Raw genomic sequence first — 18,451 nt, forward strand, 5'->3', positions numbered from 1 at the left:
CTTAAAGTACTTAAAATCTGTCTATAAAATTGACTGCAGTAAACTGGTCTAGAGGTTATCACAGAACAGCTAACTCAAATGTAGGCAAATAATTTTCACAAAAGGCCACCAGTGAGAAACTCGGACTGTTGGAGAAGGCCACTGCCGCTTCCTCCCCCCACTGTTACCGCAGACCAGACAGAGACAGTCAAAAGGCCAGATGTGGCCTGAAGGCTGTAAAATGCCCAGGTCTGGGTTAACTAAATTTTGTGAAGCCACCAAAGTCATCTGAGTAGTCTAGAAATTAACTAATTAAATAACAATTCACACATAAAAACAAGCAACAAAATTGTTATGAATAGTAATGTTACTAGATTATAAAGATGCAAACTGGCCTATTGCACTAATCAATATCTGTAGATTGCAGAATTAGTTCTTTATGATAATTACATTGTCACAAAACTTTTCCAATCAAATTAATCACAATCTTTAATCTTATTGTATTTTAATCTACTCAATTAGAGAACTGTTAGCCACTCAAGAGTCTCAGCATATATCCAAATAAAGAATTAAACATGTTACATGCAATAACTTAGATGATGCTTCAGTAACTAACTTCGAACACCAATTTTGTACTGCTAGTACCAGAATGACTTGATAAAAATAGGTAGCAACTGCTGGATGATCACATGTATAGAACATTTTAGGATACTATCAGTCTTACTCCTATTCTCTTAAGAGTAATTAGCAAGAGCTGTTTTTTCTAGCTTATAGATTGAATGTCTGTTTCCACATATATTTTTTTAAAAAATACAATAATTATGTGTACCTTGGTGAAAGAGCTCCCCAGCTTGACCAGCGGCACAGAAGGAAATTCCCGTTTTTCACTCATTGTTAGAGACCCAGCATTAAGGCTGTATAGGTTAGACATCACAAGTAGAAGATCAGATGTGGTCTTGACCGGCAAGAAACGGCTACGGGGAACATTTATTCCCAAAGAGTTCTCAAAACTTTTAATAGCAGCACCAACTGCAGTCTCCAGTTGAATAACATTTAGACCACCATCTAAAGTCTGGAAGAGAAAGTGCTCAAGATCATGGGATATGCTAGCTAGCTGAGTTTTACAGATTCAATTCAATTCAATTCAAGTGAGCTTAGAAACATTAGGTTTGATAAACCTGAAATCAAAATGTCTCCGAAAAACTGTTATTCTAGTCACAGAGGGTTTAATCAGTGCATACACAAGGGATTTTCTTCAGCCACCATGTATTTGGGAAATGGGAAGCCAAGTTTTATCTTACATGTCACTACCTGCCAGTTCTCCAAACAAATAAAGAATGTAAGTTAGACGTTATTGTTTCATAATTAAGTGTTGACAGGAACATGAAAATGAGCATAATTTCCCCTTATGTTATCCTAGAGAGATGAAAATATTCCCTCTCTAAGGATCATTTTGTGATCTATCAAATGAAAATGGAACATTTTAAAGATAGGTTTATCTGAAAAATGTTAAATGTGAATTTTAAGTAAAAGATAATAAGCATTCCTCCAAGAATAATATAGACTAAAATTACAGAAACACTAAAGATTATTAATGTGCTCTTGAAATACTTTTCCAGATTGATCTGATATAAATTCCTACAAATATTATTTTGAAGACAGGAGAGCCATAAATGTAAATAGAGTTTGAACTATCTCTCTAGTTAAGACTTACCTAGTGGCGATAAAAGCGGCAAAATGTAACTATTTTTCCGCTCTTATCGCATCAGCAGATAATCGCCCGGCCGTCCTGTTTAGGGTGACCCACTCCCTCCTCCATCTGGGAGCGCGGGAGGATCCCTTGCAGGGTCGTGCTGAGGATTTTGTCCAGTATCTGCACGATAAAATCACTCAGATTCGGGAAGGCTTGGTCTCTGACTAGGTAGGTACAGACGGGATGATGGGTGCCGGTCTTGAGACTGCCATTTGGGAGGAGTTCGACCCTGTTGCTCCCGAGGACGTGTAAGGATACTGAGGCGGCTGAACGCGGCCACATGTTTATTGGACCCGTGTCCCTCCTGGTTGGTGCTGGCCTCCCGGAAGGTTACGCGAGGCTGGCTCCAGGGAATTATCAACGCTTCCTTGAGTGAGGGTGTCTTGCCATCCGCCTTGAAAGAGGCGGTGGTGAGGCCCCTCCTCAAGAAGCCTGCTCTGGATCCGGCTGTTTTGGCTAACTACTGTCTGGTCTCCAACCTTCCCTGCTTGGCGAAGGTTGTTGAGAGTGTGGTGGCACGACAGCTTCCTGGGTACCTGGATGAAGCTGTCTATCTCGATCCGCTCCAGTCCGGCTTCAGGCCTGGGCACAGCATGGAAATGGCATTGGTCGCGTTGGTGGATGATCTCTGGAGGGCTCGGGATAGGGGTTGCTCCTGTATCCTGGTCCTGTTAGATCTCTCAGGGGCTTTTGATACCATCAACCATGGTATCCTGCTGTGCCGGTTGGAGGGGTTGGGAGTGCAGGGCACCGTTCTGCGGTGGTTCTATCTCTCCGACCGGTCGCAGTCGGTGTTGGCAGGGGTGCAGAGGTCGACCCCGAGGTGCCTTGTTTGTGGGGTGCCTCAGGGGTCGGTCCTCTCGCCCCTTCTGTTCAACATTTATGTGAAGCCGCTGGGTGAGATCATCCGTGGCTTTGGGGTGGAGTTCCATCAGTACGCTGATGATACGCAGTTGTACATCTCCACCCCAGGCCATCCCAACGATGCCCTTGAAGTGATGTCCCGATGCCTGGAGGCTGTGTGGATCTGGATGGCTTCGACTCAACCCTTCCAAGACCGAGTGGCTGTGGCTTCCGCCGTCCCGATATAACCAGCTCGTGCCATTGCTGGCTATTGGGGCGAGTTATTGGCCCCCACGGATAGGGCTCGCAACTTGGGCGTCCTCCTGGATGCACTGCTGTCTTTAGAACAGCATATGACGGCCGTGGCCAGGGGGGCTTTTTATCAGGTCTGCCTGATTCGCCAGTTGCGTCCCTTTCTGGATCGGGACTCCTTACGCACAGTCACTCAGGCACTTGTCACTTCCCGCCTGGACTACTGCAATGCTCTCTACATGGGGCTCCCCTTGAGGAGTACCTGGAGGCTCCAACTGGTGCAGAATGCGGCCGTGCGGGGGATTATGGGAGCGAGGGGGCGCTCCCATGTGACACCTCTCCTGCATGAGCTGCATTAGCTTCCAGTGATCTTCCAGGTGTGCTTCAAAGTGTTGGTTACCACCTTTAAAGCGCTCCATGGCATAGGACCTGGGTATTTGCGGGACCGCCTTTTGCCGCCGATAGCCTCCCACCGACCAGTACGCTCCCACAGAGAGGGACTCCTCAGGGTGCTGTCAGCCAGGCAATGTCGGCTGGCGACCCCCAGGGGTAGGGCCTTCTCTGTGGCAGCTCCTGCCCTCTGGAACGATTTGCCCCCGGAGATAAGAAGGATATTGGATCTCCGGGTCTTTCACCGTGCACTGAAAACTTTTCCATCAAGCAGGGCTGGCGTGAACCCCCCCCTCCTTTTTTAGGCTTTTTTTTTTAGTTTTTTAGTTTTTAATCTGTCAATGGGTTTTAATTCGAATTGTTTTAAATTTGGGCCAAAGTATGTAATTCTTTTAATAATTTTAAATTTTGTATTGGTATGTGTTTTAGTTCTGGCTGTGCACTGCCCTGAGTCCACTAGGAGAAGGGTGGTATACAAATTTAAATAAATAAATAAATAAATAAATAAATAAATAAATAAATAAATAAATAAATAAATAAATAAATAAATAAATAAATAAATAGTTGATCAGCTCAAGCGGATTCATAATGTTATTCTCACCACCGCAATTCCCGTCTTCAATTATTTACAGGCTTACCTTTGGATTTACAATAATTTCCATATCAATAGCATTCTGTTCCTGCAGCCTTTTAATTGCAGATAGTGAAATCCACAGGTTGTTTGTGTTGAATATTTTGAATTTTGAAACAGACTTGAATTCATCAACATGTGCTTTTGGCACCTGAGCTATTTCAACTAGCCTCAGTTTGTTTTCATACTGTGTAAGCGTACCACCCTGCAAAAGTAAAGGTGGCCTTTATTAAATAGAAATCTGTCACAGTGCCTAAACAAATGTCTAAAGAAATGTATGGCTTTGGTCACAACAATTATTTGGTACCACTAGTTTCAGTGAGATCTAATTGCAATTACTTTAGCTTTAAAAACCCACATATATTTTGCCATGGCATAATTTAGTCCACTGTTGTAATAGATTTAATATTGGACAAAAAGTTCTTTTATTTTATTTTTCTCACAGCAATATAATGTAATTTTTTATATACCTTTTTGGAACTATATTGTATTAAGTCCAATGGGATTCATTTCCCACACTGTTTTCCTTTATGCACTGTATTATGCAGGATACTATATCTTAAGAGGCACTTTAACTGCATGCATGCATACTTTTGTTTTTAAAAAATAACACTTTTAAAAAACCATATCTATTTTGGAAGCGATCTGAAAAGCAATTTAAAAAATTAAACATTTTTATTAGGTATTTTCTTAGTTACCATCCTCTCAAATTATGTCTTATGTGATAAATACTTAGGAGAACCTCAATGAAATGCAAAATAAAAGGCAAAAATAATTGATTTCATAGCTATGGAACGTGCAATATAAAACTCTAAATGCATAATGTACAGAAACACTGTCAGCAGTGGAAGAAGGTAGAAAAAGAATTAGCATTTCCAGAGTGGGAATGTGTAACTAATGAATCTCTGTCAATAAGAATGGGTCTTACTTCCTGCCATTGGACGTGGTCTGCAGATCTGGTTCACAGACCAAGAATGGGGTGGGAGAAATACATTTCTAGAGGATCAGTGTGTTGCAAATGGGGAATATAATAATTTAGCAATCCTTTTCATTAAACTGAAGTATACAGATTTTACATTCAATGAAATCAACTGAATTAAATACCTTCACATCTGCCCTTGTCTTATTGGTGACTTCCATAACAAATTCACATCTTTTTCCATTTGGCGAATTCATGAGATGATTGAGAATATACAGATCAACAGTAGCCCCAAGATTATCTATGTTGGACACAAAAATATATTCCTTCCCATCTTCAATAAAAATATCTAGCAATCCAGAATTATAGAAACTTGCATAGATGTCTCCATGGCCAGGGGGATACCAAGCCTCTGTGTTCTCTCCTGAGTAAGACACATCTTTTGCTACTGGAAGTAAAGACTCCTTATTAATTCGAGGATACCTGGGGGGGGAAAAAAAGCCCTCAGGGTAGCTGCTGAAACATTAGGTGAGGCACCACTGGATCAATTCAATGTCTGGAGGAAATATCAATCATTAATTACTTATTATAGCATGTTTATGAAACCAAAAGCTCATATGTAGTTTATAATTGAGAACTGTAATTTTAAAAAGAAATTTAATATACATACAGCCCTATCTGGGAAAAGCTGGTTTTCCATGGGACAACTGTAACCAAGCTCTTCAAATATCACAGAAAGCTAAGGGAAACGTATGTGAGAGAAAAAAATGCAGCTTTTCACATGAGGAGACAGTATTAGAAAACAGAATCCATAAACATAAAGAAAAAAATTATCTCAAAACACTCATTCTCTCATCTACATCTCATTTACAATTTTATTCATTATAGTTATGTAACAGTCTTCTTTGTAATTTAAAAAATTAATGCTCAAAGCCTATATAACAGATTGAAGATTTTTATTGCTACTATTTACATAACAATTGACTGGGCTCCTTAAATGCTATTTCTTCTGCAACTACATAACTTTTATTATAAGAGCTGCCGTGGTGCAGTGGTTAGAATGCAATACTGCAAGCTACTTCTGCTGACTGCCGGCTGCCTGCAATTTGGCAGTTTGAATCTCATCAGGCTCAAGGTTGACTCAACCTTCCATCCTTCTGAGGTCAGTAAAATGAGGACCCAGATTGTTGGGGGCAATATGCTGACTCTGTAAACTGTTTAGAGAGGGGTGTAAAGCACTGTGAAGCAGTATATAAGTCTAAAAGCTATTGCTAAGCTATTGGTATTATTCAAATTGAACTATAAATACCTGCTTTGATTAAAAGTGTGGATTTTGACACCACTGTGGCTGTATTTCTGCAAGATTTTTTTTGTATCTTCATCAGTGTTGAAGGAATTCATCAGAACTAGAGGAACATCTGTATTGTAAGTCTTATTTAGATGCTACAAGAATAAAATATTATTTTAAACATTTCACTAACATTAAAGATATCTAATGTTCAAGAGCTATTAAACATGTGTATTTACAAGACAACATTTAATCAACAGGAAAAACAAACACACGGGCTTCTAATTCAAACAACAGCTAAAATTTTAAAACAATTGCTATAAAATATCTGCTAAATATAACCTCCATATTCCAGCTTTACATTTGTATCAAAGCAAAGTTAAAATACAGTCACAAAATTTAATCATCTAATTCAATCAATCAAGGGCTTTGAATAATTTTACAGGGTTAAGCGATGCTTAACCCTATAAAAATAAGTGATCCCTTATGCCAAAAATTCAGTTTGAATCATCACTAAATATATTTCTTACTAAATATACTAACTGCAAGGTTCTTTGAAAAATCTGTCTCATGAAAATGAACATCTTGCAAGAGACAAATGATTTAAATTAGCACTTAGTGTGTTATCATTTTTATATGATAAGTGCTTTTCACATTACCAATGTAGGGAATATACAACTTCATCACCACATAAATCAGAGATGGAGTTATTTTGTGATGCAGTTCGATTGTTAGGTAGTAAATAAGCTAGAAGTCTTTATTCAGTAGCAATTTTTCTTTCGAAGATCTGCAACCATTTAAACATTTGTGATATGGGAAGATGGATTATTAGCTACAGATTCACATTCTCAGACATATATGCGCACGCACCAGCTTAACTGGAATTGATTGGTATGGAGAGCATCACTCGTTTCTGAAGACTGCATCAGGCAGTAATGATGGAAAATATTACGTTTATCTGGCCCACTAAGAAGGCAAGACAGGGTATGTATACAGATTCCATTGATTAGATTCTCATCTGGTGGGACCACAAAAAAGGGCCTTCTTGGTGTGGCCCCTTCTTTACCGAACTTCTTTCCCCCTGAGGTATGGTTGGCTCCCCACACTGTTGCTTTTCATGGGCCTAGTCAAGGAGTCTGATCAGTGGGCCTGGTGACCACAAATGGATCAAGTGGCTGATTTAATTGTACTGTTGCTGTCTTGGGGAGGGAGGGGAGTTGAAGTGGGTTTTTTATTTATAATGGAATTTTAAAATTTTATAATCCATTCAAAGTCACTATGTATCAGTCAGGTGGTTGTGTAAATTTGTCAGATAGATAGATAGATAGATAGATAGATAGATAGATAGATAGATAGATAGATAGATAGATAGATAGACAGACAGACAGACAGACAGACAGACAGACAGACAGACAGACAGACAGACAGTTTCCCCAAAAATAAGACATCCCCTGATGGGCTTTTGAGCACATGCGCTAAAATAAGCCTCCCCCCGAAAATAAGCCCTCCCCGAAAATATTTAAACGCAGAGCTGGAAATCAGGTAAGACGGCAAGAGGAGCCCCGTCTTACTCCAAAATAATAAGACCTCCCTGAAAATAAGGCCAAGCACTTATTTTGGGGTTCAAAAAAATATAAGTCAGGGTTCTTATTTTTGGGGAAACACGATAGATAGACAGACAGACAGACAAATGCCACTTAATTGCCATTAGCCGCTTACGAGGAAAATGATGTACTCCATCATTTTCATCAGCTGCAAAGAATTGTTGGGTTTGGTCATGCAAAAATGTAATATGGGGAACAGCTCTCCTCGTGAGGTGGTACAAACTGGTAGTGTTGGAATATAGTTTTGAAAATGGACAAAGAAGAACATGAACTGCTCAGAATTGCTCAACTGTGAGATGGGCAGCCTATAAATTTAACAAATAAAAAATAATAAGTTGTATCTTTACCGCCTCATCCATTTTTGTCAACAGAGAGAATGAAACCCTGCTGTTCATTAGGCCTACTTTCTCTTGGACAGCTAATTAGTGGCATTGTCTAGAATAGCTTTTTACCAAGTTTGTCTTCACCAATTTGTCTTTACCAATTCTGTCTTCAATGTCCATAATAAACATTAAACTGCCTGGTTTCATTCATATTTTAGTCATATCCAAATTCCACTACAATACTGCAAAAATGTGTTAATCGGAACCTGCTATTGAACCTACAAATATTAATTGGTCCAAAATATATCAATCAGGCTAGAAGATGTGGCTTTTTCTATGGTAGCTTCCTGATTCAGAAATGTTCTCAATCATCTACCATTTATAAGCACCACCTCCTATTACTTCTTGTGTTCCGCTCAAGAAACTTTCCCTCAGAAAATAAGAGGAACACATACCTGAAGTATTTCACCCCACAGCTTATAAATTATTTTCAAACTAATGATAATGCAAAAAACAAAGGAACTGGGGATGGGGAGTAGTAGAATGAAAAACCAAGTCCGTGTTCTTAGTTATAAAATTAGAATTATTTATTGAGTAAAACCTTTCAATGCATAAATAGCTATCCCTAATTAGGAAGAATGACAAATATAACCCAAGTGTTTATGGAAACTGCAGAGAGCAACTACCGTATCTGAAGAGGAATTTCCTTTCTTCCTTGTAAAGAATATCTTTCCTAACTTGATGCATGCAACAATATATGTACATTATCTAAAGTTATGTTTCCTGTTTTGAAAATACTTTTATCTGTATGAAAACTGAAATATTTCCAACCTACAAATGTTTTTCAACATAGTTGCAGCACCATAGTTGTCGTCTATTCCTCTATTATTTATTTGTAAGCTGGCTCAAATATTCTTCAGTACAGAGGGCAAGACATACATTCAGTCTAGTGTGGTGGTTAAAGCTGGAAACCGAGAGACTGTGCCAATTGGATGACCTTGGACAGTCACTCTGTCTCAGCCAAGGAAAGAGGCAAGGGCCAACCACTTCTGAAACTTGCCAAGAAAACAGCAGGGACTGACTCGAAGGCACGACACGCATACAAAAGCAACATTTATGCATTAAAAATTTAAACAACAAGTTCAATAAGAAAATGTTTAATAAACCCTAGTTTCTGTTTAAAAGTTTTACAGCATTTACTTAACACTTAAAAACTACTGAAGATACAAAGAAAGCAAAGGAAATCGGAAATATACAGTGATTGAAGCTTTAACTAAGTCTTTGCCATCAACCTGATTACTCAAGGAGGGCATTTTAATATTAAAAAAACCCCTTTATTTACCATAATTCTAGAGGGGCCAGGAGGATTGAAGGCTTTCATAAAAATGCCAAAGATGCTGTCACAATGCAAGCTGTGCCACTTTCTAATGTGTATGCAATATTATGATGTATATACAAAAGAGATAAATCATGCTGCAAAAGTGTAAATCATCATTTACCCCTCCCCCATCACAAACAAGATTTTTTTTTTAGCTCAACACATTGAAGTTAACTGAAAACTGACAAGATGGCTCAACTACTAGTATTGGTGCCAGTAACTGTCATGCTTTGGTTTTTTGAACTAATTCACCTTTATTATTGCAGCCTCGTAACAACCAAGCCTGGATAGCATACTTTCCTCACAAGCCACTCTTTTTTTTTCTTTCTTTATCCTGCCATTTGGAACACTACACTCTTGAAAAGCTTACACTGTATTTGAAACAATGTAGTCAGCAATAACTGTCTTTCAAATAATAATTACAGACTTGGAACAAGTGAAACTAACATATGAATTGAACCCCAGCACTTTTTACATATTCCTTAAAAAAAAGGCTCCATGTGACTACGAGGTCCTTTCACTGATACTTCCCCCTTCTTGCTCCCTGCTCCACCCAACTCTATACAATGAATGGAGTTCAGAAAGGTAATGCTCAAAGCTATTGCTCAATATGATTACTCTGTCTGAGTGAAAGAATATCCAAAAATACAATCTACTGTCAAGCTATTTCATTTTCAAACTTCTCATTGGTCCTTGTCTATACAGAGTACTCGAATTACCACTCAATCCACAATCCATTTTAAAATGCAATAATTGGAATGTGATTCTGCAAGTTAGTTTGTGCTTTGAAGATCCAATCTGCAAAATTTCATATAACTGCTGATTGCAGGCAACAAAACAGAAAATTTCATTCAATCAAATTGGACATAGCATGGAATGGACAGCAGGATCAACAATATTTTCAAGTTCTAAATTTTTTTTTACACAACCTGAGAAACAACAGCCAAAACATAAATGTTTTCCAAAAACTCTTGGACCAATGCTATCCTTGACATAAGCAACACCATCTCAAATTCATTATGTCATGAAAAGTCATCTAGTGTCTACAATAAACTTAAAAGGAAGCTTATGGTATTGCTGTTTTAATAACCTTCTACCAAATGGATTAATGAGCACTAGTGTAAAACATTACTACTTGCCTCTAACACCAATTAATGTTTCATGGGGACATGTGGGGATCAATGACTATTGGTATTGATAGCAGAGTGACTGCCTCTGAAAGCCACTGCTGAGAGATTAGTGGGCTTCCTTGTGCAGTTGGTTGGCCATTTTGAGAACAGACTGCTGCATCAGATGAGCCAGGGGTCCAATTCAACAGAACACTGCTTATATTCTTATGTTCATATAGCTTTTGGAATGGTAATGACAAACCCCCCCCCCCACCTTTTTCAGTACTCTTAATATTTTATTCCAATTTGCTCTCAGGTGCTCTTTTACAAATAGTTATATGCTAAAAAGTAATGATACATCAATATGAGGTAGCTGGAGTGATTGTAAGATTCTTGAAATAGACCCCCCCAAAAGAAAATAGATTTCAGCATAATGCAAGTCGACTTTCCCACTGGGGTTTTAGTGTTTTGCATGGGCTCTCTGTGAATCATAGCCAGAGATTTTATGACAATTATTTAACAAGGAGAACTCACGTATATGCTACCCACCTCAATCTGTTGAACTGTTAAATCCAGGAATGTATTCTCATTCCGTACACCAATGAGACTTTTGGGACCTTTACATCCCATACTGGTGCCCAAGCCACCGTTAAGTTTCACCACAACTAACTTGTTTAAAACTGAAGCAATGCTATCAGGTAATCCTCTTGCTTTTATCTTCTCATATGGCTGTATCTGAAAGGAAAGCAATGGTGATAAGCATGTTAGAATAACTATACTGTTTATAGTATTTTATTGTAAAAAAGAATTGCAAAATAAAACATGCAGTAAAGATTTAAATTTTGGTTTTAGCTACATAAGACAAAATTTTCATCCAAACAGCATTGCAGAATTGTCTATATTGGTGAAAGCAATCCAAAGACTGATTGCTGTTCTTCCCAACCACTGTGTTTGGTTACTATCTTGAAATACTCTGTTCCTGTTTGCAAGCAACAAGTTTAGATTAAGTACTGAGTGGCTGCAGAAGTAAAACTAGGTAACCAAAACTGATTCAATAAATCTTATTGCAAACATTGAATGCCAGCAAAGATGATGCTTTAGGGAACCTTATATATTTGTTACTCCAATTCCTGGACTTATTTTTTTAGAAGCCCCCTTTAATGACTCAAAGATAAGTGACAGATATTGTTGAGGATAGTAACATTTTATCTTTAGGCAAACTGATATCCTGATACATCATGGCTGTTGGCTTTTATTCCTTCAAATCAAAACCCAATTCCTTCGTATAGTTTAGTGTAAACTTCTCCAAAATCCCTGGGTAAGTCAGAATATGATATTTAAAAAACAATGAGATCCACAAGAAATTGGTAATTCACATCATGCTGTAACTTACAGAATCCTCTGGAGGTCTTTGAATCTTTCCCCAGTCTACTGATGGTCCTTTTTCTTGTAAGAATCTGTGAAAGAGCTTTTGAAATCCTTCCAGGTCCTTTTTAGTGTGCTGAAAAAGGAAATTGAAGCAGATTATTTTTAACTTCTGCTAAGACTTATGCAAAACAGAGATATAAAATTATTGTAAAATGTGAGGCAACAGAAATAGAGCTATTTCTCTTTCATTTTTGAGAGGAAAAATTGGAAATGTTGCATAAAATTAAAATATATCAATACTTATTTTAGCACACTGTTGTTTATGTTATACAGTGTAACATATATCATAACTTACTTGACTTGGTCAGGGAAATATATTTATTGTTTATTAAATTTATATGCCTCCTATCTCACTATCTGGAGTGAATAAAGCTGAAAAGTATAGTTTATTCAGGCAATAATTATAAATTTCTTGTTTAGCAACTACAAGTGGATCTGTCAACTTGATCATTAAGCGAACCAATCACTAAGTGAAACTATGACTCTAGTTATGATCTTACTCTAGCTTTGCTTTACTTTACAGAGCTGTGAAAGCTGTAAAATACAGTCATAAGGTTACTTTTTTATCATTGTTGTAACTGCAAATGGTCTCTAAACAAGGACTACCTGTAGTTATAGAATTATTTTTAATTTTTAATTTCAAATGGAGCAAGGCTAGATGTTACTAGATTCTAAAAAATGTAGCCATCTTTTTATATCCTTAGAAGCAGCAGGCAAGCAAAACACAGAAAAGGAATTATCAAAGATATTAGTGCAAAGAAATCAATGTGTTAGAATTCTATGTTTCACTGCCTCAAACAATGTAGAAGGCAGTAATTTTTAAAAAGCTAAGAAAAAGGAAAGCATCCAAGGCTCAAAATATACTTTTGCATATGTATGCCTGCATCTATGTAATCTGTTTCTTTTTCTGAACTGGAATACAATATCATCATTATCAGCAGTTTCTATTTCTATGTCTTTGTTTTCAACATTTGCAAGTATTATTGGAAACTGAAGATATTACTGTAATGAGGAAAGCTATCCTTTCTTATGCTAATTTATTTCTGGGTTAGATATGAATACTTTCAAATATGTAACGATTACTTGCATACTTAAACAATTTGTATACCATTTTTTAAAAAAATAAAAACATTGTTTCCTCTTTTTTCTATTTCTTCCTCCCATTGCTATGCAAGATAAAGTGAATGCATAAGAATTTTCTTACCAATGATTATTGCACTAACCATCATAACCTTTTAGCATTTCACACATACACATGCTAAATGCTTATGATATACACGTATACACACATGCACTCCTTAAAATTCACTTGATATAACTTTATTTATAAATAGTTTTTATGTATCTATTACTTCTTGCCCCTCTACCCTATTGTTAGAGTTGTCATGCTTGCCAACTGCTTAGGATGTTTCACTGTGTGAAATCAAGAAGTGTCAACAAAAGATAATAAAGTTGCTGAAGGCAAAACAGATAAGCACAAAAAATATAGAAAAAAAATCATATTTTATTGTGCATCAGTTAATCTATCCCAAAACGGAAAGAATGCATAGAAAACTGCTTTCTAACTTACATTGTTTAATATTATTACATGTAATCCTAAAGAAGATGTTTAAGAACAACAAAGCTCTTGAAGTGGCTGCACTTAAAATTCCTTTGTTTCTCTGACAAATTCCAGAACATTTGCCTAGATACTGTACTTATCCCATATATATCCCAAAATTCTGAACATTACAAAAACAGGATCTACTCAAGAACATACTGTAATTTTGTTTTAATCCTAACCTGTAGTTCATTCTGTGGTGCAGTTCCAAGTATTTTATCCAGTTCCATTTTCATAGTATATTCCAGTTCTTGCCTAATAGCTTCCTGGAATGGGGAGGTACCAGCCTGAGACATCGCTTTGCTAAAATCTTTAAAAAAAAAAAGAGACAATTTTAATAGGCATCATAGAGAGAACAAAATGCTTAACAATGAAACATAGTTAAACTGTACTGTAGCATGTATTATATAGATTTATTTTGTACAATATTTTTACAGATGCAACATATTCTTGCATTTCGCTAGTCAACCAATGGGCCAAATGAGGGTGCATTCCACTTTTATGCTTGTTATTAATTAACTAGTTATGGGGGAAAAAATCCCCAAATAATAGCTATTCTTTTTCTAAATCGTCAGGCTGTTCTGCAGTTGAACAGCTGAGCATTACTGATTTGCCAAGCAACACAATCTTCCTTTCACAAAATTATGTCATACAAAAAATGTAGAAACTTGGTGATAAACTCTAATAATTTTTCTGTATTCCTCAGCTCTCTCCCTTAGTGTTTTCTGGTTCAAGAGTTCAATTATTACTAAGCAACATGAAGTGAATTGCTGCATATTTCTTACCTGCATTTACAGAACTTTAGTTTTAAGGCATTTATTTTACACATGCAAAAATAACAGGAAGTATTCATTATTAGGAAGTTATACTTTTAAGTACAAGTTTCTAGATGGGGATGGGGGATCTGATAATCCTTCACCATTAAACAGAAAATTAGTCAAAACCAGCTGTCATACAATACAGAAACAATCCAAGATATCAATCATCATAAATCAGCAGTAGCATTTTCTTTAATTTTTTAAAAAATTGTATGTTAAAGAAACAACATAGTGATTTGCTTTTCCCTAATGTACTGTAACATATCGACTCAAAAATTACACTACAAACTTTTAGGTAACTAACTCTTCATTGGGGGGGTGGGGGAATAAATCAATAAATCTTCCAGAACTATTCAGTTTCAACCCATTCAATTGAAGTTATCTGTCTCCCTGTTCACCTCCATCCAATCACATGGAAAAATGACTTTCAAATGCAGTTGGCTCTGTCTGGTTAAATGGTTATATAAAAGAAACTGTACAATCCACAATGAATATCCCAATCAAATTCTAAGATGACTCTAAAAACATTGCCAATTATTGTGAGAATTAAGAAATGGTGTCTCAAAGCTAACAGGACAACAAACAGGTATCAACCTAAAGCAACTATATAAAATCACAGTAGCTATGTATCTTATTATTTTTCCTATTCAAATCAGACTGTTGAAAAAATGAACATATTGTAATTCAAAATTTACAAAACTGCTCAGAAACACAATACAATATTAAATTAACTTATTATATTTGTCAGGTCCCAAACCGTTGCTATTGGTTCAAGAATACACATTTTTCAGGACTGTATAATAACATTACTTATTTTTCCAAATCTGGGAAGTTCTCAATGTACATATTACTTTTTCTTTCTTCCTATGCTTATTTTTTTTAATGAAGCACTATATTTTGCTTTTCTAGTTTTTTTTATAACAGATTGAATCAGACTGAATCAGCAGATTACTTTAAAATCATTTAAATCATTGATAGCATCAGAAAAAACATGGTTATTTTTGCATTAAAACTCTATAAAATAGTGTTGGATATAGATGTCATTTTAACTCACCCAACATTATTTGTACTAAAAAGAAACTCAGAGAAGTTCAGTACATTATTATTCACAGAGAACTGATTTTTCTATACACAAGTTCTGCTTTTCTTAAGACTATTTTTTAAAGACTATTCCAGTTAAGTATAAAAGCATTTCCAGGTTTTGCGATAATGGCCTAAAGCATTTTTAAGTTATTTGTAAATAGTTTTAACTTGCTTAACAAGGTTCCTTATATTAGAACACATATAATATTTTCCTATTTCAATTCTGTCATACAGCTCGTACTAGCCATTTTCCTATTAAAATATTTAGTTCTCTCTTGCAGGATACTCTCTCTCTCTCTCTCTCTCTCTCTATATATATATATATATATATATGTATGTATGTATGTATGTATGTATGTATGTATGTATGTATGTATGTCTTCTCAAGTTTTCGCGGTGTGTGTATATAAAAAATTAAAATCTCGGGTGTTTTCCCGCATCATTAAAAGTCTGTTAGTTGAAATGCTTAAAATCCTGACTAAAATCCCAGCTTAAGATCCTCCAAAATCCCAGAGGAGTTGCGCGTACCATCCACATATTGACAGCGGCACGTATAGTGTACGCTCAGAATTGGAAATCCGAGATAATACCAACAGAAGAAAAAATAATAACAAAAATAAATGAATGCGCAGAGATGGATAGGCTCACAAAAGAGCTCCAAGATAAAGAGAACACTGACTTTTATTTAGTTTGGCAAAAATGGTACACATGGTTAGAAAGAAGGATAGGGCCAACAACATAGGACATTAGGAGAACATAACTCAAGAATTGTAGAAATAGATACATGAGATGAGCCGTAGGATTGTATAAATAAATGGTTAATATGTTTGTAGAAAGATACTGCTGAACTTCAATGAATATATTAAGGTATAAGCAAGTGAATTTGTAAATAGTATGATTAAGGAAAATTGGTTAAATGGACATTAATCACCGATGCGAAGGTTTTCTAGAAGTTAGTCGATTGACTCTTTGTTAATGTATAAGTGTTTACATGTATTTGTGTTTTATGTTTGTTTATGTTAATAAAATTTAAAAAAAAAAGATCCTCCAAAATCCCAACAAAACACTTTGTAACCCTTGTCTAAAATCCTAACCAACACTTTAAAAGTTTTCTTTTTGGCAACGTTTCGACAAGCTCTCTAACTTGTCATCATCAGGCCCCTACTTTCAGTTGGAAGCTGTGGGTATGCTGCGAGATCGGAGTTGTCGCTTTTCTATGTTCGCTGCTGTTGACGTATGCTGGTTAGCCTGCGACTCTGTGTCCTGATTGGAGGGCAGCAGTTTTTTCTCCTGCTTCATTATCCTAGCTGCAACCTGACTGCGTGTTAAAGGCCCAGATTTCTCTGGTTCCCTATTACTAACTGTCAATTGCAGAGAAGGAAAGATTCTGGTAGGCATCATAACACTGCGGATTGCTTGTTGAGATCTCAGCCTATCTTCTGCCTCGGTTCTCTCTCTCTCCCTATTGCTAGCTATCATCTGCAAAGAGGGAAGGACTCTGGCAGGCGTTACACCACCACTGGTTGCCTGTTGGAATCTCTGCCTATCCTCTGATGTTAAAACTTGAGTTTCCCTCAGTGTAGGTCTCCAAATGCTTGATAATCTAGAAGCGTCATCTTGTCTATTCATATTCTGCGGCCTCTTTTCAATTTTGATAGCCTCCCTAATTATTCTCTTATTAAGATGTTCCTCTTTCACCACTGTTCTAGTATTGCTGAAGTCGATATTATGTATCGTGGCCTTCATGTGTTGTACCAAGGAAGAAGTTCGCTTTTCTTTTTTCAATGCGTTTTTGTGTTCTTCTAAACGCACATCTATTCGTCTATTCGTCTGTCCAATGTAAGATGACTGACAGGAGGCACATGGCACTTCGTATACCCCTTGATTTTCCAGTTCAATTTTATCCTTGGGGTTTCTTAACATCATCGATATTTTTCTATCTCTGCGGAACACTGTTTTTATTTTGTGTTTCTGTAATATCTTACTAATTTTATCGGTGGTCCCTTTTATATAGGGCAGGATGGCTTTTCCCATATTCTGTTCTTCTTCTTGGGTTTCGCTCTGTCCTAATGTCCCTTGCCGGATTATACTTTTAATTTTATTTTCGTTGAACCCATTTGCCATTAATACCTCTGTGAGAGTCTGAAGCTCTGTTTGTACATGTGCCTCATCTGCTAGACGTTTAGTTCTAGTAATTAAGGTTTTTGCCACTGAATTTATTTTGCGAAGGATGATGGTGTGAGTGTGCGTTTAGGTATTGATTTGTGTGTGTCTTCTTTTGGTAGACACTATGTCCTAGAGTGCCATCAGTTTTCTTGTATATTAATACATCTAAGAATAAGAGTTGATTTTCAATCTCCATTTCCATAGTGAACTGCATCTTCGGGTGAATGTTATTCAAGTGTACTAGAAAATTGTCTAGCTTGTCTTTTCCATGGGGCCAGATGACAAACGTATCATCTACATATCTGAGCCATAATTTTGATTTATAAGTAGTTTGTTCCAATGCCCTAATTTCTAATCCCTCCATGAACAGATTGGCAATAACTGGGGAGAGCGGTGATCCCATTGGTGCCCCTTGCGTTTGTTTGTATCTTTGTCCTTTATACATGAAATAGGTCTTAGATAGGCAATACTCTGCCAATTCTATGATGTGGTTTGGTGGTTAATATTTCTTTTTGATCATTGCTAGAGCTTCTATAACGGGTACTTGGGTGAATAATGAGACCACATCATAGCCTACAAGTAGGTCATCCTGCTCTATGCATTGGTTTCTCAGAATTTTGGACGTAGGAAACTTAGATCACATAATATTACAGCCCTTATTACTTCAAACTAGGACCTATGAAAAGTTTGAAGTAAGAAGGGCTGTAATATTATGTGATCTAAGTTTCCTACATTGTTGTCGAGACCGAGGAGTTATACCAACATGTTTTATAATTAAATTCCATCCTATGTCTGCTTCTATCAAACGTATTTTACGAAGAACAGAAATGGCATTATTGAGAAATGAACTCCATAACAAAAGGTTCTTATTAGATCAAACAAACAAG

At 36.6% G+C, this 18,451-nt stretch overlaps 1 protein-coding gene across 2 annotated transcripts in view; it reads right to left on the bottom strand.

The window, feature by feature from the left end:
- UGP2 (UDP-glucose pyrophosphorylase 2) overlaps positions 1 to 18,451 on the bottom strand; it is a 35,003-nt gene that overhangs the window by 6,629 nt on the left and 9,923 nt on the right. For both annotated transcript variants that reach the window (XM_070933084.1, XM_070933083.1), the window contains exons 2-8: positions 13,680 to 13,807; positions 11,863 to 11,970; positions 11,019 to 11,204; positions 6,077 to 6,210; positions 4,953 to 5,250; positions 3,856 to 4,053; positions 809 to 1,051 (exon numbers count right to left, since the gene is read on the bottom strand). In XM_070933084.1, the coding sequence (XP_070789185.1) occupies positions 809 to 1,051; positions 3,856 to 4,053; positions 4,953 to 5,250; positions 6,077 to 6,210; positions 11,019 to 11,204; positions 11,863 to 11,970; positions 13,680 to 13,793 (1,281 nt within the window). In that variant the 5' untranslated portion in view covers positions 13,794 to 13,807. The remainder of the gene's footprint in view (positions 1 to 808; positions 1,052 to 3,855; positions 4,054 to 4,952; positions 5,251 to 6,076; positions 6,211 to 11,018; positions 11,205 to 11,862; positions 11,971 to 13,679; positions 13,808 to 18,451) is intronic.

Source organism: Pituophis catenifer, unplaced genomic scaffold, assembly GCF_029215685.1.
Source record: "Pituophis catenifer annectens isolate HBS135680 unplaced genomic scaffold, rPitCat1.0.hap2 SCAF_1, whole genome shotgun sequence".
Lineage (NCBI taxonomy): Eukaryota > Metazoa > Chordata > Lepidosauria > Squamata > Colubridae > Pituophis > Pituophis catenifer.